Source organism: Talpa europaea (genome assembly GCF_964194135.1).
Source record: "Talpa europaea genome assembly, chromosome: 8".
Taxonomy (NCBI): domain Eukaryota; kingdom Metazoa; phylum Chordata; class Mammalia; order Eulipotyphla; family Talpidae; genus Talpa; species Talpa europaea.
In genome coordinates this window covers 87550496-87564829 of record NC_140075.1, presented here as the reverse complement: position 1 = coordinate 87564829, position 14334 = coordinate 87550496, and the positions used below count along the sequence as shown (strand labels likewise).

At 41.3% G+C, this 14334-nt stretch overlaps 1 protein-coding gene across 1 annotated transcript in view; it reads left to right on the top strand.

Moving 5' to 3' along the window:
• ARMH4 (armadillo like helical domain containing 4) overlaps positions 1-4832 on the top strand; it is a gene marked incomplete at both ends in the record, with an annotated part of 106524 nt that extends 101692 nt beyond the window's left edge. The window contains 2 exons of the mRNA XM_084239555.1: positions 4388-4522; positions 4764-4832. Of these exons, the coding sequence (XP_084095681.1) occupies positions 4388-4522; positions 4764-4832 (204 nt within the window). The remainder of the gene's footprint in view (positions 1-4387; positions 4523-4763) is intronic.
• Positions 4833-14334: the final 9502 nt, after the last annotated feature.

Here is a 14334-nt window from a genome sequence, read left to right as displayed (position 1 = left end):
TAAAAGATCTTCAGAGAGGTCACACTTCCATTCATTACTCTGATTCTGGTAAATTATTCAGGGACACAGGACTGCTCACTTCCAGGTGCCCAGCAAGAAAGAAGGTCTTCCTTTTGAGTTCCTTCCCATGCAGCACTTGGGCCACCATATTCTTTGCTGCACCGTTCCTTCTTATGAAGGTGACATCTGTATGCTCAACTGAATAATGTCCTTGACATATCACCAAGGGCTTCCTTCTGGGGAATTTCAGGAGTGTAATCCCATTTTACTGGGCATCTCTTGTCCTAGTGCTTGGCTCCTTTAAGCCTGATCTTGTATGAGGAATAAATCCTTTGGGTTTTGAAAGACATTGATTCTTCTAACCCAAGGGCAAAAATTGATGGACTTGATTCAAGAATAAAAGTCTGCAGACAGCAACCTTTAACTACAGTGGGGGTTTGGGTAAAAATACTTGACCTGAATATTCTCCTTAGACCAACTTTTATGTGGTCTATTGGGATGCCAGTATTACTAAGTGATAATGAGCTGACCTGTCTGGAATGGCTGCTGGAGAAAATCGTGTTCCTCTCCTGTATTAATCTGCCATCTCTAGCCGTGATTGACGATGTTAATTCCTGCCACGTATATATTTTCATTTTCTTTTGATTTGCAACACTCTCCAAGTTTTTATTTTTGGTTACTTCATAATTTTACACTGGAATTACTCATAAACATATTGATGGAATCCTGAATTCCCTGCTATGGCCTGTGTCAGATCCCATTACTATAACCCAGCTCAGAATTAACTGGGGGTTTAGATAAATGGAGAGCTTTTCAATTGCCAGATATTGAGTTACCTCCTGCTATCCATCTCAGAGTATATTTCTTTTTTTTTTAATTATTTGTGGTCCATCTTTGAATGATTAAATTTATTTTCTGACAGCTTGATGCTAAAGAATAAAAGGAAACATCAAATTGCATAAAATTATCTAATTGTATTAGTCTCCTCACTAGTATTTGCCTGCTTCTTAGAAAAATTTAGCATTTATGTATTTTGAGAATGAAACTACTTCATGTTCACAAGTATTCCATGTGATGTTGAACAATTTTAAGCCTGCTGAGGTCAGTGGAGGCTATTTTAGTGTCTGTAATGGGTCCAATTGTGTAAAGGAGGCTCACAGACCAAGATTTGGGGTAAAGAAAAGCACAAAAATGTAGACCTTGATATACTTGTATTGGAAGTGCTCCTTGTCATTTTCTAGGGGAAAATATGATGCAATGAAAAGTCAACAGGCTTGGGTATGGTAATCTAGGAGCCCATATGTTGTCTTTTCTATAGAAAATATTGTCTAGGTTATAAAAATGGACCAAAAAATAGGCTGAAGAAAATAAGTCTTGGCATGTAGTCTATTTTGAAGGTGGATATAACAGAAATTTCTTACCTGTATGTTCATATAGCCTCACCACCCCATTTGAAAATCTGTGAAGCTTTCTAGAAAGGCGACCTGTATTTTCCTTTACTTTGGACCCTTCCTTCTCTGGTCTCAAAGGCCTGGAACCTTCTTTTCACTCTGAGGAAAAATTTTATGTGGGGTTACAAGTTTTGTGGGTTATTTTGAAGTTTTTCCAGCCCTCTCCTTATTTTCTTCTGTAGTGTATATTTTAGTTATGTCTCAATTAAAGAAAATTGGAAGAAATAGTTGAGTCTTCAATAGAAGTTGACTTTTTTCATTCATTTTGCTTTTGTATTTGACTCTTTTTTAAAAAAAGATTTTATGTATGCATAAATAAATTGCATACAAGAACTGGGGTACAGGCCAGAGGTACAGGAGGTGAGGGGATTCACCAGAGAGAGAGCAGGGAACAGAACAGGCAGATCTACTGAAATACACTGCTGAGGGGAACAGCAGGTGAGACAGGAGAGGTCTGCTGTGCCACGTGGATCACCTCCCTGGCTGGCATTGAACTTGTGCTGCAGAGGCTGCGGATTGCTTCATAGTGCTGACACTTAACCCTTTGCAGGGGAGGCCTCTGACTCTGTCTTTGGAGGGACTCACTCTAGTCCTTCCCATATCTCCCCTCCCTGTGCTTGAAATAGTATAACTTTACTTGAAGGTGCATTCACATGTGTACTCATGTGCATACATATCTGCTTATCTAACCCTCTCTTCCTCTTTCCCTCTTGCCATCAATCTATGGCTGTTTTGTTAAGATAATAACAAATGAATGAATGAGAATTTGAGAATGAAACTACTGCTTCTTCGATGAAAGTCACAGAATCCTTGAGAACAGAAAACTAAACTATACATTTAACTGGCTATTCAGCCAAGTTATGACATCCATATTTCAGTTTTTTCCCACAGAACCAAAATGTCCTTTATAAAAACACTTTTTTCTCCTCTAGCACAGTATCTATCAAGGCTCATATAATCAAGTTGTCATAATTCTTTAAGTTCTTTAATCTGAAACATTTTAATAGTCCTTTCATAACTTAGAGTAGTTTTCATTTTTGGTTTATTGGATGTTTTCTCATGACTGGATTCAGGGTTTTGCATTCTTTTTTTTTAAGATTTATTTATTTTATTTGTACAAGCACTGGGTATGGTCAGAAGTGTGGGAGGGTAAGAGAATTCACCAGAACCAGAGCAGGGAACAGAACAGGCAGCCTGACGAAACACACTGCTGCAGGGAGCAGCAGGCGTGGCAGGAGAGATCTGCTCACCATGTGAGACCCTCGCTGGCGGCCGGGGATTGAACCAGCGCTGCAGAGGCTGCGGGCAGCTTCGCAGCCCAGCGCTCTATTGCTGTGCCACCAGGGGAGGCCCAGGGTTTGCATTCTTGGTCAGTAAAACATAGGTGCAGGTGTGTCCTCAGCATGTCGCATGTGGAGGCACATATGTAGCCAATGATTGTGAACAGAGAAAAGGTACCAGAATTTTAACTTAAAATGATAGATGTGAGTTTTATTCATATTCATTTCTGCAGGCAACAAGTTATGGGACATTCTGAAAGAAGAGTTTATTTTCAATTAGTTTTGAAAGAGAGATGGTTAAATTATATTTGAAAATGATAGGTTGCTTTGTTCTCATCTTGTAATAGCAAGGCATAAGCAGATGCCGTAGACAGATACATATACACATGAGACAAAAAAGAGAGGAGAGATATTAACTGCATTTTTGTGAAATCTACATGATTTAAGGTTCTAGAAATAAGAAGTCTAAATGTGTAAATAAAAAAGATGAGGAGCATGACATATTCTGCAATACTGTTGATATGTGGTTAAATTGTGTTAGCATGAGCAGACCCACCCAGAGGTTGATCAAGTTGAGCTTCCAGAAGCTTAAATCATCCTTTGAATATAAAGCACGATAACATTTAATCTGCTAGGCCTAATGTTGATCATGTTTCTGTGTATATGTTTGTTGAATAGAATTAAAAAAAAAATACAGTTCAGGGAGAATGCCCAAACTCTGCTATTGTCCAGTGCTTTCCCACATGGAAAATGATATAATTTTGTGTGCCTTAAGTAGATCTGTAAGACCTTTGGAAAAAGTTTAGGCTCTGCAAAGCATTTTAATTGGTTGGAAAATGACTGGGTGTTGTTTTCTTGGGGAAAAACATTGCCAAGCAATGTTATTGTTCTCAAATTAATGGAAGAATTTCCATATTCTCTCCTAACTCAAGACTCTGGGAAGTAGAACTAGTGAGTAAGCTGGCTATGTGCAAAAAGAGGGGCTGCAGTTTTGAAAAGGTTCTCTTATTCTTCTGATTACTTCTAGAAATGTTTGCTTCTAGAAGCATTACAGTCTACATATAATAACATTATTAGGAGACTTTTATTTTCTGCCCCTCTCTTTCCTTTGTAAGTCCTTCTCTTTTCTGTTTCCAGAGCTCTCACCTTTTCCTATATAGCTTACATGCACATTTCTCTTTCCATTCTTACAATAATGCAGGTAAGATTGTGAGAGAGGAACCCATCCATGTCTAGACCCTCCTTGGCCCTCCCAAGACTCACTATTCCAGAAGACACTTCATTTTCCTTGGAACTCAACTCAGGCTGCATTTCCAATTTATAGCATTTTAATAGCCCTGGCATTCCCAGAAATTTACTGCATCCATCTTTAAAACAAATTATATTTCTGTCACCAAAACCTGATGTTGACAAATGCGCATAAGCAAATGTCTGGAGGTGCCATTAAGTCTGGCTGATTTATTTCAATACGAATAAGTATCTGAAATATCCAAAAATAGTCACACCTCTCTGTTGCCTTCTCTATAAAAAGTAACTGTATTCTAAGTGCTATTTTATTTTATAACAAAACAGACAAGAGAATTCATGCAGCAGCAATGAGAAGCCCAGGGCCGTGGTCTGTTTAGCATCCTAATGTGTGTTTGCTTTTCTCTGCAGGCTGGTTACATGTCGGGGATGCTGGTACCCGTAGGGGTTGGGATAGCAGGAGCCTTGTTCATCTTGGGAGCCCTCTATAGCATTAAAGTTATGAATCGCCGAAGGAGGAATGGCTTCAAAAGGCATAAAAGAAAGGTATGGAACCACCAACAGCAAAAGCTAATCAGCTTCAGAAGCTTCTTGCTTATCTAATTTGCTTAATAAAGCACATGGGGTTTAATGATGCGTGAACATATCCGAGTGCCCAGTGGTTGGGATTAGCTGCCACAGCTGTCGCCTCCACTTGGCTGGTCAGTGTGACTTTAAAAGGGGGTCTGTTTTTCAGCTTTTCTCTGTGACATGAAGGGTTTAATAATTTTCTGTTTTCCTTCTCCAGCAGAGAGAATTCAACAGCATGCAAGATCGAGTGATGCTCTTAGCCGACAGTTCTGAAGATGAATTTTGAATTGGACAAGAGTTTAATCGGGCTATTCAATGATGTTATTATTTTATTTTTATTTGCGGGCAAAAAAAAAAAAAAAAACAACAAACAGCATCCTGCCACCTCGCCGCTGTCAGTTCATCATTCCCATTATCTGCTGGGTAGTAGGTTTTTCTTGTACTGAGCAGAAAAGGCATGCTCTATACTAAATGTAATATGCAGTGTTTGTTTTTATTCTGTAGTGAATTTTCCATCACCATGGGCTACAATGCATAAATACGCAGCATACTTGTTCAGGGGGCGTTGCTAGATTAGGTAGAGTTACTATCTGGTGTTTTCCAAAGTGTCTTTTCCTTGGTTTGGATCACCTGTGTTAATACTGATTGTTGCTGCCAAGGCACCCTTGACTCTGAAATAGAAATCTTAACAAAGAGTAACTTGTGATGGCTGGCTGCTCTCTACCTACTTGGTTAGGCTCATGGGTCCTGGCACCTACTGCATTTGCATCAAAACTAGCAGCAACTTGGAATGAAATCCTTTTTGTCCAGATCTCTCAGCACATTAGGATTATATATAGATCTGTATGTATCTTACATTATGTACTTCAGTCTCCTGGTTTTACTATTTTTCACCTTCTGTTTTGTTCTCATTTTTGGCAAGGAAAAACATGCATCAGAAATAATACATTATATTGACCCTCAGTCCTAATGTAAGCCTGCTTTCTTCAGCAGGGGAATTAAGTCAAACAGACCTATCAATAGATTTTTACATGCTTATCATTAAGAGGTCTTCTTTTTTGTGACTTTGTGAAGAAGAAATGAGGAAGAAATCAAGAATAAAATGAGGGTAGGTAACAGCAGTGAGCATTTAAATGCTGCCATTGGATCTGTGCGTACATGGCCGCTAGGCTGACTTATTCAGAACATATTTGCTTTTCTATAACCTTGGACTTGGCCATGGGGTGAGTGGGTCACCATTGTTCCTTATTTAGCTTTATTAGAAAAACAGACAGTTTGCAAGTACTGCACATGACTGAGCTTATGAAACACCAGCCTCTCTGAGGGCATCTCACTTCAGGGATGTTGGACTGTATTAGATCATTTCTCATTTCCTTGGAATGTAATTCCTTGCCCTATTGTTTGAATCTGGCTATTTGGGGCTTTCAGTCCAGTTTTGGGGTAAGGACTTGGCTCATTTCCATGGAAGAATAAAGGTGACTAATAATTAACATTTGCCCGTAGTGCTTTCCACTAGGGAGAACTTGTTCATATTTATTAGAGCCTGTTCTACTGTGTTCGCGGCAAGTTGCAAAGTTATTGCTTATAGCTACTCTGACATATTTTTTCCCCATTCCATTTGACTAAAGACAAAACCGAAACAGGGTAGTTAGATCATTCTCTAAACTTACACTTGGAAAGAATTAGGACTAGAGTCCACTTGGACTCAAAACTGTGAGCCTTTACAGTTCAGCACTTTTCCACAGACCTCGGAGGAAGCAGTGACATTTCAAAGTCAGTCTTTAAAATCAAGGTTCTTGGGAAAGAGCTGCTTGGTCAAGGAATATTTCATGCAAGTTTCTGTTTGTGTCAAATGAACATCTTTCTAATTTCTCTTATTCAAGTCCTTTCCTCCTCCTCCGCTTCTGCTATTTCCTTTATCATCACAAATTTATCATCATAAATTTAAGTATTGTCTCTAGGGAACTAATAAAGAAAGCTTTCTAGAATCCACTCCTGAATGATAACTGGCTTACAAGGATGTTTTCATCAAATAAGTTCAATTCTTTTTTGCCAAGAGATGTACACAAATATGTGAAGTTGATAAAAGAAATGAAAGGTTCTGCAAAGTCAAATAGAAATTAGCAGTTGACAGACTCAAGGTCAGATTTTAAAACTAGAATTAAGAATAGTGACCCTGTGTCATAAGCAATTTGTAATTTCATGAGTGGAGATATCCTGCTATCACATTAGGGACGTTTTCCCTTGCAGTAAGTACTTTTCCCTTTGAAGTAAGCTTTTTCCCTTGCAGTAAGCTTACAGCATTAAACAACTAAGTTCACAACATTTAACAGCAAAACAATAAAGCTTTCTAGAAAGAGGGGAAGATATCTGCAGCTTCAACTGATGCTGCCTTCCCCTCTGAACTGAGTTTACACCCCAGAACTTCTGGCTGCTCCACTGCAGGGCCAGGGACTGTTAAACATGTGGGTTCCAAGACTCTGCACCAGATGCCCTGAATCAGAATTTCTAGGGGAGGAGTCTGGGATTCCATGCGGCAGGTTTGAAACACAACTAGCTAGGAGAGCATCTTGGCTGAGAACAGCTTTCTGATTAAAGACAGGAGGGAGAGCCAGCCGCTGAAGGGGGAGACCCTCTCCTCAGTTGGTTTTCCAAAGGTTCTCCACTGTCTGTCATAGTGGAGAAAGAAAATGAAAGGGAAATGAAGAGCTTCTAGTAAAGTAGTAGGATGCTGAGACAGAGGAGTTCCACTCATGTATGGTCCTGATGTCTTTCCCTTTAATCTAAAGACTGCTTTTCATTTAAAATGCTTTAGTTTTTGCTTCTCCCGCAAACTGCTTGTTTAAGTAGCAGCTAACTAAAATTATATGCAATATTTGGAGTGAGTTAATATCCCAGGGTTTACTGGAGCTTTTTTGCACAGCCCTTGGCTTGGAAGCAAACAGTCTCCAGACTCTGAAGAAAGCAGAACAAGAGAGCCCCTCCTTAAATTTCTCCTAACTTTTGCCCCATCATGTCCATGGAGTCCTATACAATGGGCAGAGTGAATCGTTGGGGTTAGCAGCTGGGCAGAGCCCACAAAGCCCATTGACTTATGGCCTTCACTGGGGTGTCTTAGAATAACACCCATTCCACACACTCACCATCTTCTCCTGTGCCTTCATTGAAAGGTTGAGGGTCACATAGACGAAGACATGGTGTGGCCATCTGGGATCTGATGAGAGGAAGGATTTAGTGGATGTGCCTCTGAAACTACTGATCCTAAGCCACTGAATGACATGCTCAGCTATTTTTCTCTGTGTGTTGATCCTAAACCAGAGCCAGCTGCCTTCGTAATACGGCACCAACGCCTAGTGATGGCAAACCGGGGTCCTTCACCTACTTACCTGTGTGCCAGTGAGCCTACTAACACAGGGTTTCTGGCCAGTTGTCACCCAGGTCCAGCCAGAATGCCAGCTGCACAGTACCCAGGGGCTAATTTGGACATCCCTTTGAAATGACTTCTACAAAAACTGACTGGGATTGTCTGGTGTCCAACCTCACCTACCTGGTCCCCCATTCTGCATTTGAAGTGATTTAATCCATCAAAGGTTTCAGGTTCCAGGGTCCCAAACCTCAGGACAATGTGAATACCTTTGTGAATGCCTTTAGGCGCACAGAGTCAGAAAGTGTGCTTGGAGATTGGACAGTGGCACCCCGGCTTTCCAAGGAGCCCTGGGTGAGGACTCACTACTCTGAGTCCTAACTTATTCTAGACTTTGTTAGTCATCCAGAAAAAGAGGATGGCAGCCCCCAGCCCATCTCAGAGGGTCCCTGTGGAGCATCCATGGCCTGGGAGTGTCATCGACCCTGGAACAGCACAAGTTTGCAGTGCACTCAGATCTGATTCAATAAAGAAGTTCTGTCTCCATGGGCTTTTCATGCCCAGAATTCAGGTATGAGGAGCCAGTGGAGTTGGAGGGGCCACTTTCAAGGATGGAAGCTCCAGGATCTCTATGCAGGATGGTGATGGGGAGATAGGGGAGATATCAGTGCTCCAACACTCCCCCACCCCCCACCTAACACACTGTCAAGGGTCAGGTATATTTTGCAAACTCTAAAGCCACTTATACCCTCACACTCAAGACTTTGGTCATCATGGGGATCAATCTCAGTCTGAAAGCTGAGAAGTTTTCACAGGGTGGCAATGCCTAGTACCCACATATTGGGTCCTAATGTGCATTTGGGGTGAAAAGCACTGGACAACTTTCAAGAAGCCCAGGTAGGTGACAAACCTGGGCCTGAGAGGGAGAGAAAGACAGAGAAAGTGCCCCCTCCCCCATCATGGTCACAAGCGCAGGCACTGCTGGTAGTCATTTCACTGGAGCCTCCAGGATGCCCCTCCTCATATCGAAACGTTCCTGGAACTTTACTGAGGTCCACCATCCAGGTACCTGCTGCTTACACTTCACTTGGATGCAGTCTCTGGATTCTAAAGATAACAGCACAAGTGATCTCTTCCTCAAATTTCCCCTAGCTTTCTGTAGGTAATAATCACCAAGTCCTTTGTAATGGGCAGAACACATCATTGGGGCTAGCAACTGGGTGGAGCCCACGGAGCACTCAGATTTCTGGTCCCTGCTGGGGGTGTCTTAGAAAACCCCCACCCCAGACACTGACCTCCTTGCCCTGTGCCATTGCAAATACATTGAGGGGTCCATCGATGAAGATATGGTTGTATATCAACCTGGCGCTGGATGGAGGCAAGGGTCTGGTTGATCCACCTTTACCTTTAAGTCCATTTTAAGTCACAGAAAGGTGTTATGCTGAATAGTGTGGGTTTAGGGCTGAGTTCATGGGCAGATTGGATTGGCAAGGTTAAAGTGGAGTGAGGAACACCAGTCAAGATCAGGTGCAGCAATACAGAGGAGAGATGACCTTTTGGTAGGTCCATCTGCAGGAGTGAATATTGGTAGGAGGAAGGGTTCTGGGGGTGGTCTGGGTGGGGAAGCAGTAGGACTTGGGGGTTTGTTAAATGTGGAGTGAGGGAACAGACAGTGGTTAAACAGACCAGGTTTATGGCACTTGGAACCCCTCCAGTTACTATGGAGTCCAGGGTCCTGTCTTCCAGAGAGACTGACCTGTTATCCCTGCATATCCAGTCTGAGAAAAACAACCTGCAAGTCTGCTAAAATGTGTAGGCAGCTTTGAGTTTCTGTAAAGTGTATGTAAATATGGGGTCATTCTCTATAACTTTTAATTGTAGGTTCCAAAGAAATAATTTTAAATTTAATAAAATTTTAAACATCTGAGAAAAATTCTCTTTATCTCTTTAGATGATTGAATTACTTTGGTTGAGCTCTAGGTATGAGTATCAAGTATCTGATTGATTGTCTTGGCTGAGAAGACACATATGAGAGGGTCTTATTATTTGACATGAGAACCAAAGCTCAGGATTCTCATTTCTTGATATGAATTCATTTATTATTTTTAAGACCCAATTTTATGCTTTTTATGCCTATGGAAATGCTTGATATTTTGTCCAGTTTTATTAAAATACAGTTTACAGACAGCTCTGTATAAATTAAGGTGTGTTACATAATGACTTGCCAAGCATTTATATTGTGAGGTGATCACCACAAGTTGAATTAATATCCATCTCCTCATATAGTCACAAAAATTTTTTCCTTGTACTAAGAAGTTTTAGGATCTACTCTTGAGTCAGCTTTCAAATATAGCATACAGCAGTGTTAACTATAGCAATCATTGGTTACACAATATCCCAATACTTATTGCTTTCCTTGAAAACAAATCCAAGAAGTGACTCTGAAGACTGGTTCACATGAGGATGGTGTTGGGAGACTTGGAGAATCCAAGTGAGAATCTCACAAGTAATGCAGGCCCCTGGTCCTAGTGCTGAGTGGGTTCTGTGGACTTTTGTCAGTTGTCATAGATGATGACCAAGTGGTTTATCTTCCTTAGCATCTGAAAAATAAAGCTAGCTTTTCACAGTTGCCATATCAACACTGGATTCTGGAGGGCTCAGGGAAACAATGTAGAATTGAGGAAATGTAGACTAATAAATGAAAATAATTATCACTTCAGTCCCATCCCCAGAGAGAATTATTGTGAACATTTTAGTATATAGTTTTCTAGTCATTTTTTTCTGTTGCTTTATGATGTATGTACTTATACACTAAGTCAGGGTTGTAATTTACATACTAGCTTGTTACCTCCCTGAAGCTACAATTTTTCATGGTTGTTTAAAAAGGAATGAAGAGAAAGAAAAGGGCTTGTAAAAATCCCGAAGCTGTATTTGAATGAACAAGTATTTTTTATTAAGATTTATTTGGTATTTGAATTTCCATGTTACCTAAAGATACTTCCATATGATGTAAGTGAAAACAAAGTTGAAAGAAATGTCATCTCTTGTGCACTGAGGGATTAAAGAATATTTTCCTCTCTCTTCCTTTGTCACCAAAGCAAAGCTTGTAAGCTTCTATAATTAGACAGTAAGACTGGCTAAACATAAGCATAGATAATATGTGAGAAATACTTTAAGAAATATTGGGCACAAATACATCTACAGTTGTGATCTAAATTGATTAAAAGCTCATTCAGATCAATGCTCTGAAATCTAATTAGTATTTTTGTGTCATTTATTTTTTATAGCTCACACATATTTGATTTCCCTTGACTAAAGTTAAATGAACAAATGTTTCCACCCTCTCCTTCATAAATGTAGGATGCAGTAAGCACTTGGTGAACTGTTTGAATCTTCACTGGAAGCCCAGTCTCCTTGGGACACATTTCGGTTCTCTTTTTAAAGCTGGGAGCCAAGGGCCTCCCCTGGTGGTGCAGCGGTTGAGCGCTGGCCTGTGAAGCTGCCTGCAGCCTCTGCAGCACCAGTTTGATCCCTGGCCACCAGCGAGGGTCCCACATGGTGCGAGAGACCTCTCCTGCCATGCCCACTGCTCCCCTCAGCAGTGTATTTTGTCAGTCTGCCTGTTCTGTTCCTCACTCTGGTGAATTCTCTCACCCTCCCTCCCTTCTGACTGTACCCAGTGCTTGTATAAAAATAAATAAATAAATCTTAATAAATAGATAAATAAATAAATAAGGCTGGGAGCCAATCAAAGGCAACTTGAAAAATTTTGGTTTAGGATTTTAACTATTTTCTAATACAAACCATGAAGGTTCATTCAGTTCACCTATGGGAATTGTTGAGCTATAGGAATTGTTGAACAGACCAGTTTTACGCTATGTAAATAAAATATGAATTTCAAAAAATATCTTTGTGAAATTCACCACTATTTTTATTTGGAGATGAAGTCATGAACCAATATCATTGATTGAGTGGGACAAGTGCTGTGTCTGAGGCTTTATAAGGATAAGCTCACTTAATTCAAACTGAAACCCAGCGAGGAAGGTACTCTAGGTCACCAGTGATTTTACTGATAAGTCTCACTTGTAATAAAAATAATTAACTCTGACATCAGAAACATAAAATTAGACCTTGGCTATATGATTTGTTGATTGTTTTTCCATGCTGTGGAAACTATATATAGCATGGATTGATCTTTAACTATGAGTTTGCTTCAATTTATGAAATATTTAATGTTTATTTATCAGCCTACAGTGAACATGGGCTTTGGGGTGGTGGCTTAGCCTGGATTGCTATAACAAAATAACATAGACTGGGCGGCTTTAATGAAATTTATTTCTCACAGCTCTGGAGGCTGGCACGTCTGAGCTGCCTGACCAGCAGCATCTCAATTACTCTGTATTGTGGTGAATCGAGATGGGGTACAGGCAGCAGTTCAAGTATAAGTTGTAAGGTGGCTGTGTTCCTTATACAGTGTGGGAGCTTGGGATTGAATTGACTGGTGTTTAAACTGCTTTGGAAGCTTTGCAAAAAGAAAATGAAGAAATTGACAGACTCAAGTCTTTTGTCAACATGAGGAATGTCGTGAAAGTCAAGGATGTCTCTGGCCATGTTTCAGGAGAGGCTCACCTGAATATTGTTTGAAAATTTATACTTATGCAAGCAACCTAGGCCAGCCAAGAGAGTGCTCAGGGGTGAGAGAGTCTGTAGTAGGAGAGCAGAAGAGAGATTATGGTCTTGGGATCTGCTGCAAAAGCAGCAACTTTTTGCAGAGATCTTGACCGACCACCGTATAGCAGTGGCCTATGATAGAGTGAACCTAAAGGGAGGCACAAACAAGTGTAAGAAATGGATTGGATCAGACTCCTCCTGTGCACACTCTAAATCTCTTGTCCATGCCACTGCTGCGATCACCAGGCCTGTGAAGTCACTGATCAGGTGCAGCCTGACAGGGTCTAGCCTTGTGTTGGGGCCTCTCATTAACCTAACATCCTGACATCACATCATGATAACCAGGCCCATGCTCAGGAACACACAACTCACAACTCCTATGGGTCTGCTAAAATTAAAGAGCTGTTTAAGCAGCTATTTTGGTGATGAAGTTCAGCCTTATCACTACAAAGTCCATGAGGCCCAACCAATCAATTAACTATTGACCCTGCAGAGGTGCCTCTTAAGTTACAAGAGCAGGATGCTTAATCTCCTGTGACAATGAGTATATGTCATGAGGCATGACCAGGAACGCCTGGGGATCCACTGACTGATATTTAACTTTGCATCCAGAGAGACATCAGCGGAATGCCTTTTTAGCAAGATGGGTACCAGAAGCAAAGTCAGAAAGTCTGATTTCACCCTTCAAACTTTGGGCCATAAAACTGGGCTGTAAATCTGATTTGGATTCATAGACTCCTTTCCCCTACAGTGCAGCTAACCTAAACATACATTTCTTCCTCCTTCCTGCCCTGAGTAATTGACTCTGTATAATCATCCCTCAATAAAAGGATCAGGGTCTACCTTCTCGGTAGCATTCTGCCAGAACAAACAGTTTGTTCCATGGCTTCTGTTTCTTTGACAATGTGGTGTTGCCTGACACAACAAGCTCACACATGGGGCCACCCTTGACCCGGACAGATGAATGTTCTCTTCTCCAGGCAGTTTTGAAACTGTAATTTCTTTTAAAAATTTTTTTGTATAGAAGAAATGGGGTGGGGCCTCCCTGGTGGTGCAAGGGGTTAAGACATAGCCTGTGAAGCTATCTGCAGCCACTGCAGCACATGTTCGACCCCCAATGGCCAGGGAGCTACCCCTATGGTGCAGCAGATTTCTCCTGTCTCGCTCGCTGCTCCCCTCAGCAGTGTATTTCAGTAGAACTGACTGTTCTGCTCCCCACTCTGTCTCTGGTAAATCCTCTCACCTGCCACACCTCTGGCCTGTACCCCAGCTCTTGTATGCATTAATAAATAAATCTTTTTAAAAAAAGAACTGGGGTGTGGGCCAGAGGAGAGGGAGAGGTGAGAGAATTCACTAGAGACAGAGAAGGGGAGCAGAACAGGCAGATTTACTGAAATACACTGCTGAGGGGAGCAGCGGGAGAGGCAAGAGAGGTCTGCTGCACCATGTGGGTAGCTCCCTAGCCAGCGGGGAACGAACTCAGGCCCTAGCAGTGATAGGGCTGAGACTTAATCACTAGGCCACCAGGGAGGCCTTTGAATTGCAATTTGTAAGGCACTTCAGAAATCTGGTGGGAATGGGAACCAGTCATACTCCTGTTCTCTGAAATCACATTTTCAAATAAACTGCATTTAGACTCTTGTCTCAGATTCTGCTTTTGGAGAAGCCAGACTAAGTCAGGAGAGAGAGAGAGAGAGAGAGAGAGAGAGAGAGAGAGAGAGAGAGAGAGAGAGAAGACAAGCTGGGGATACAA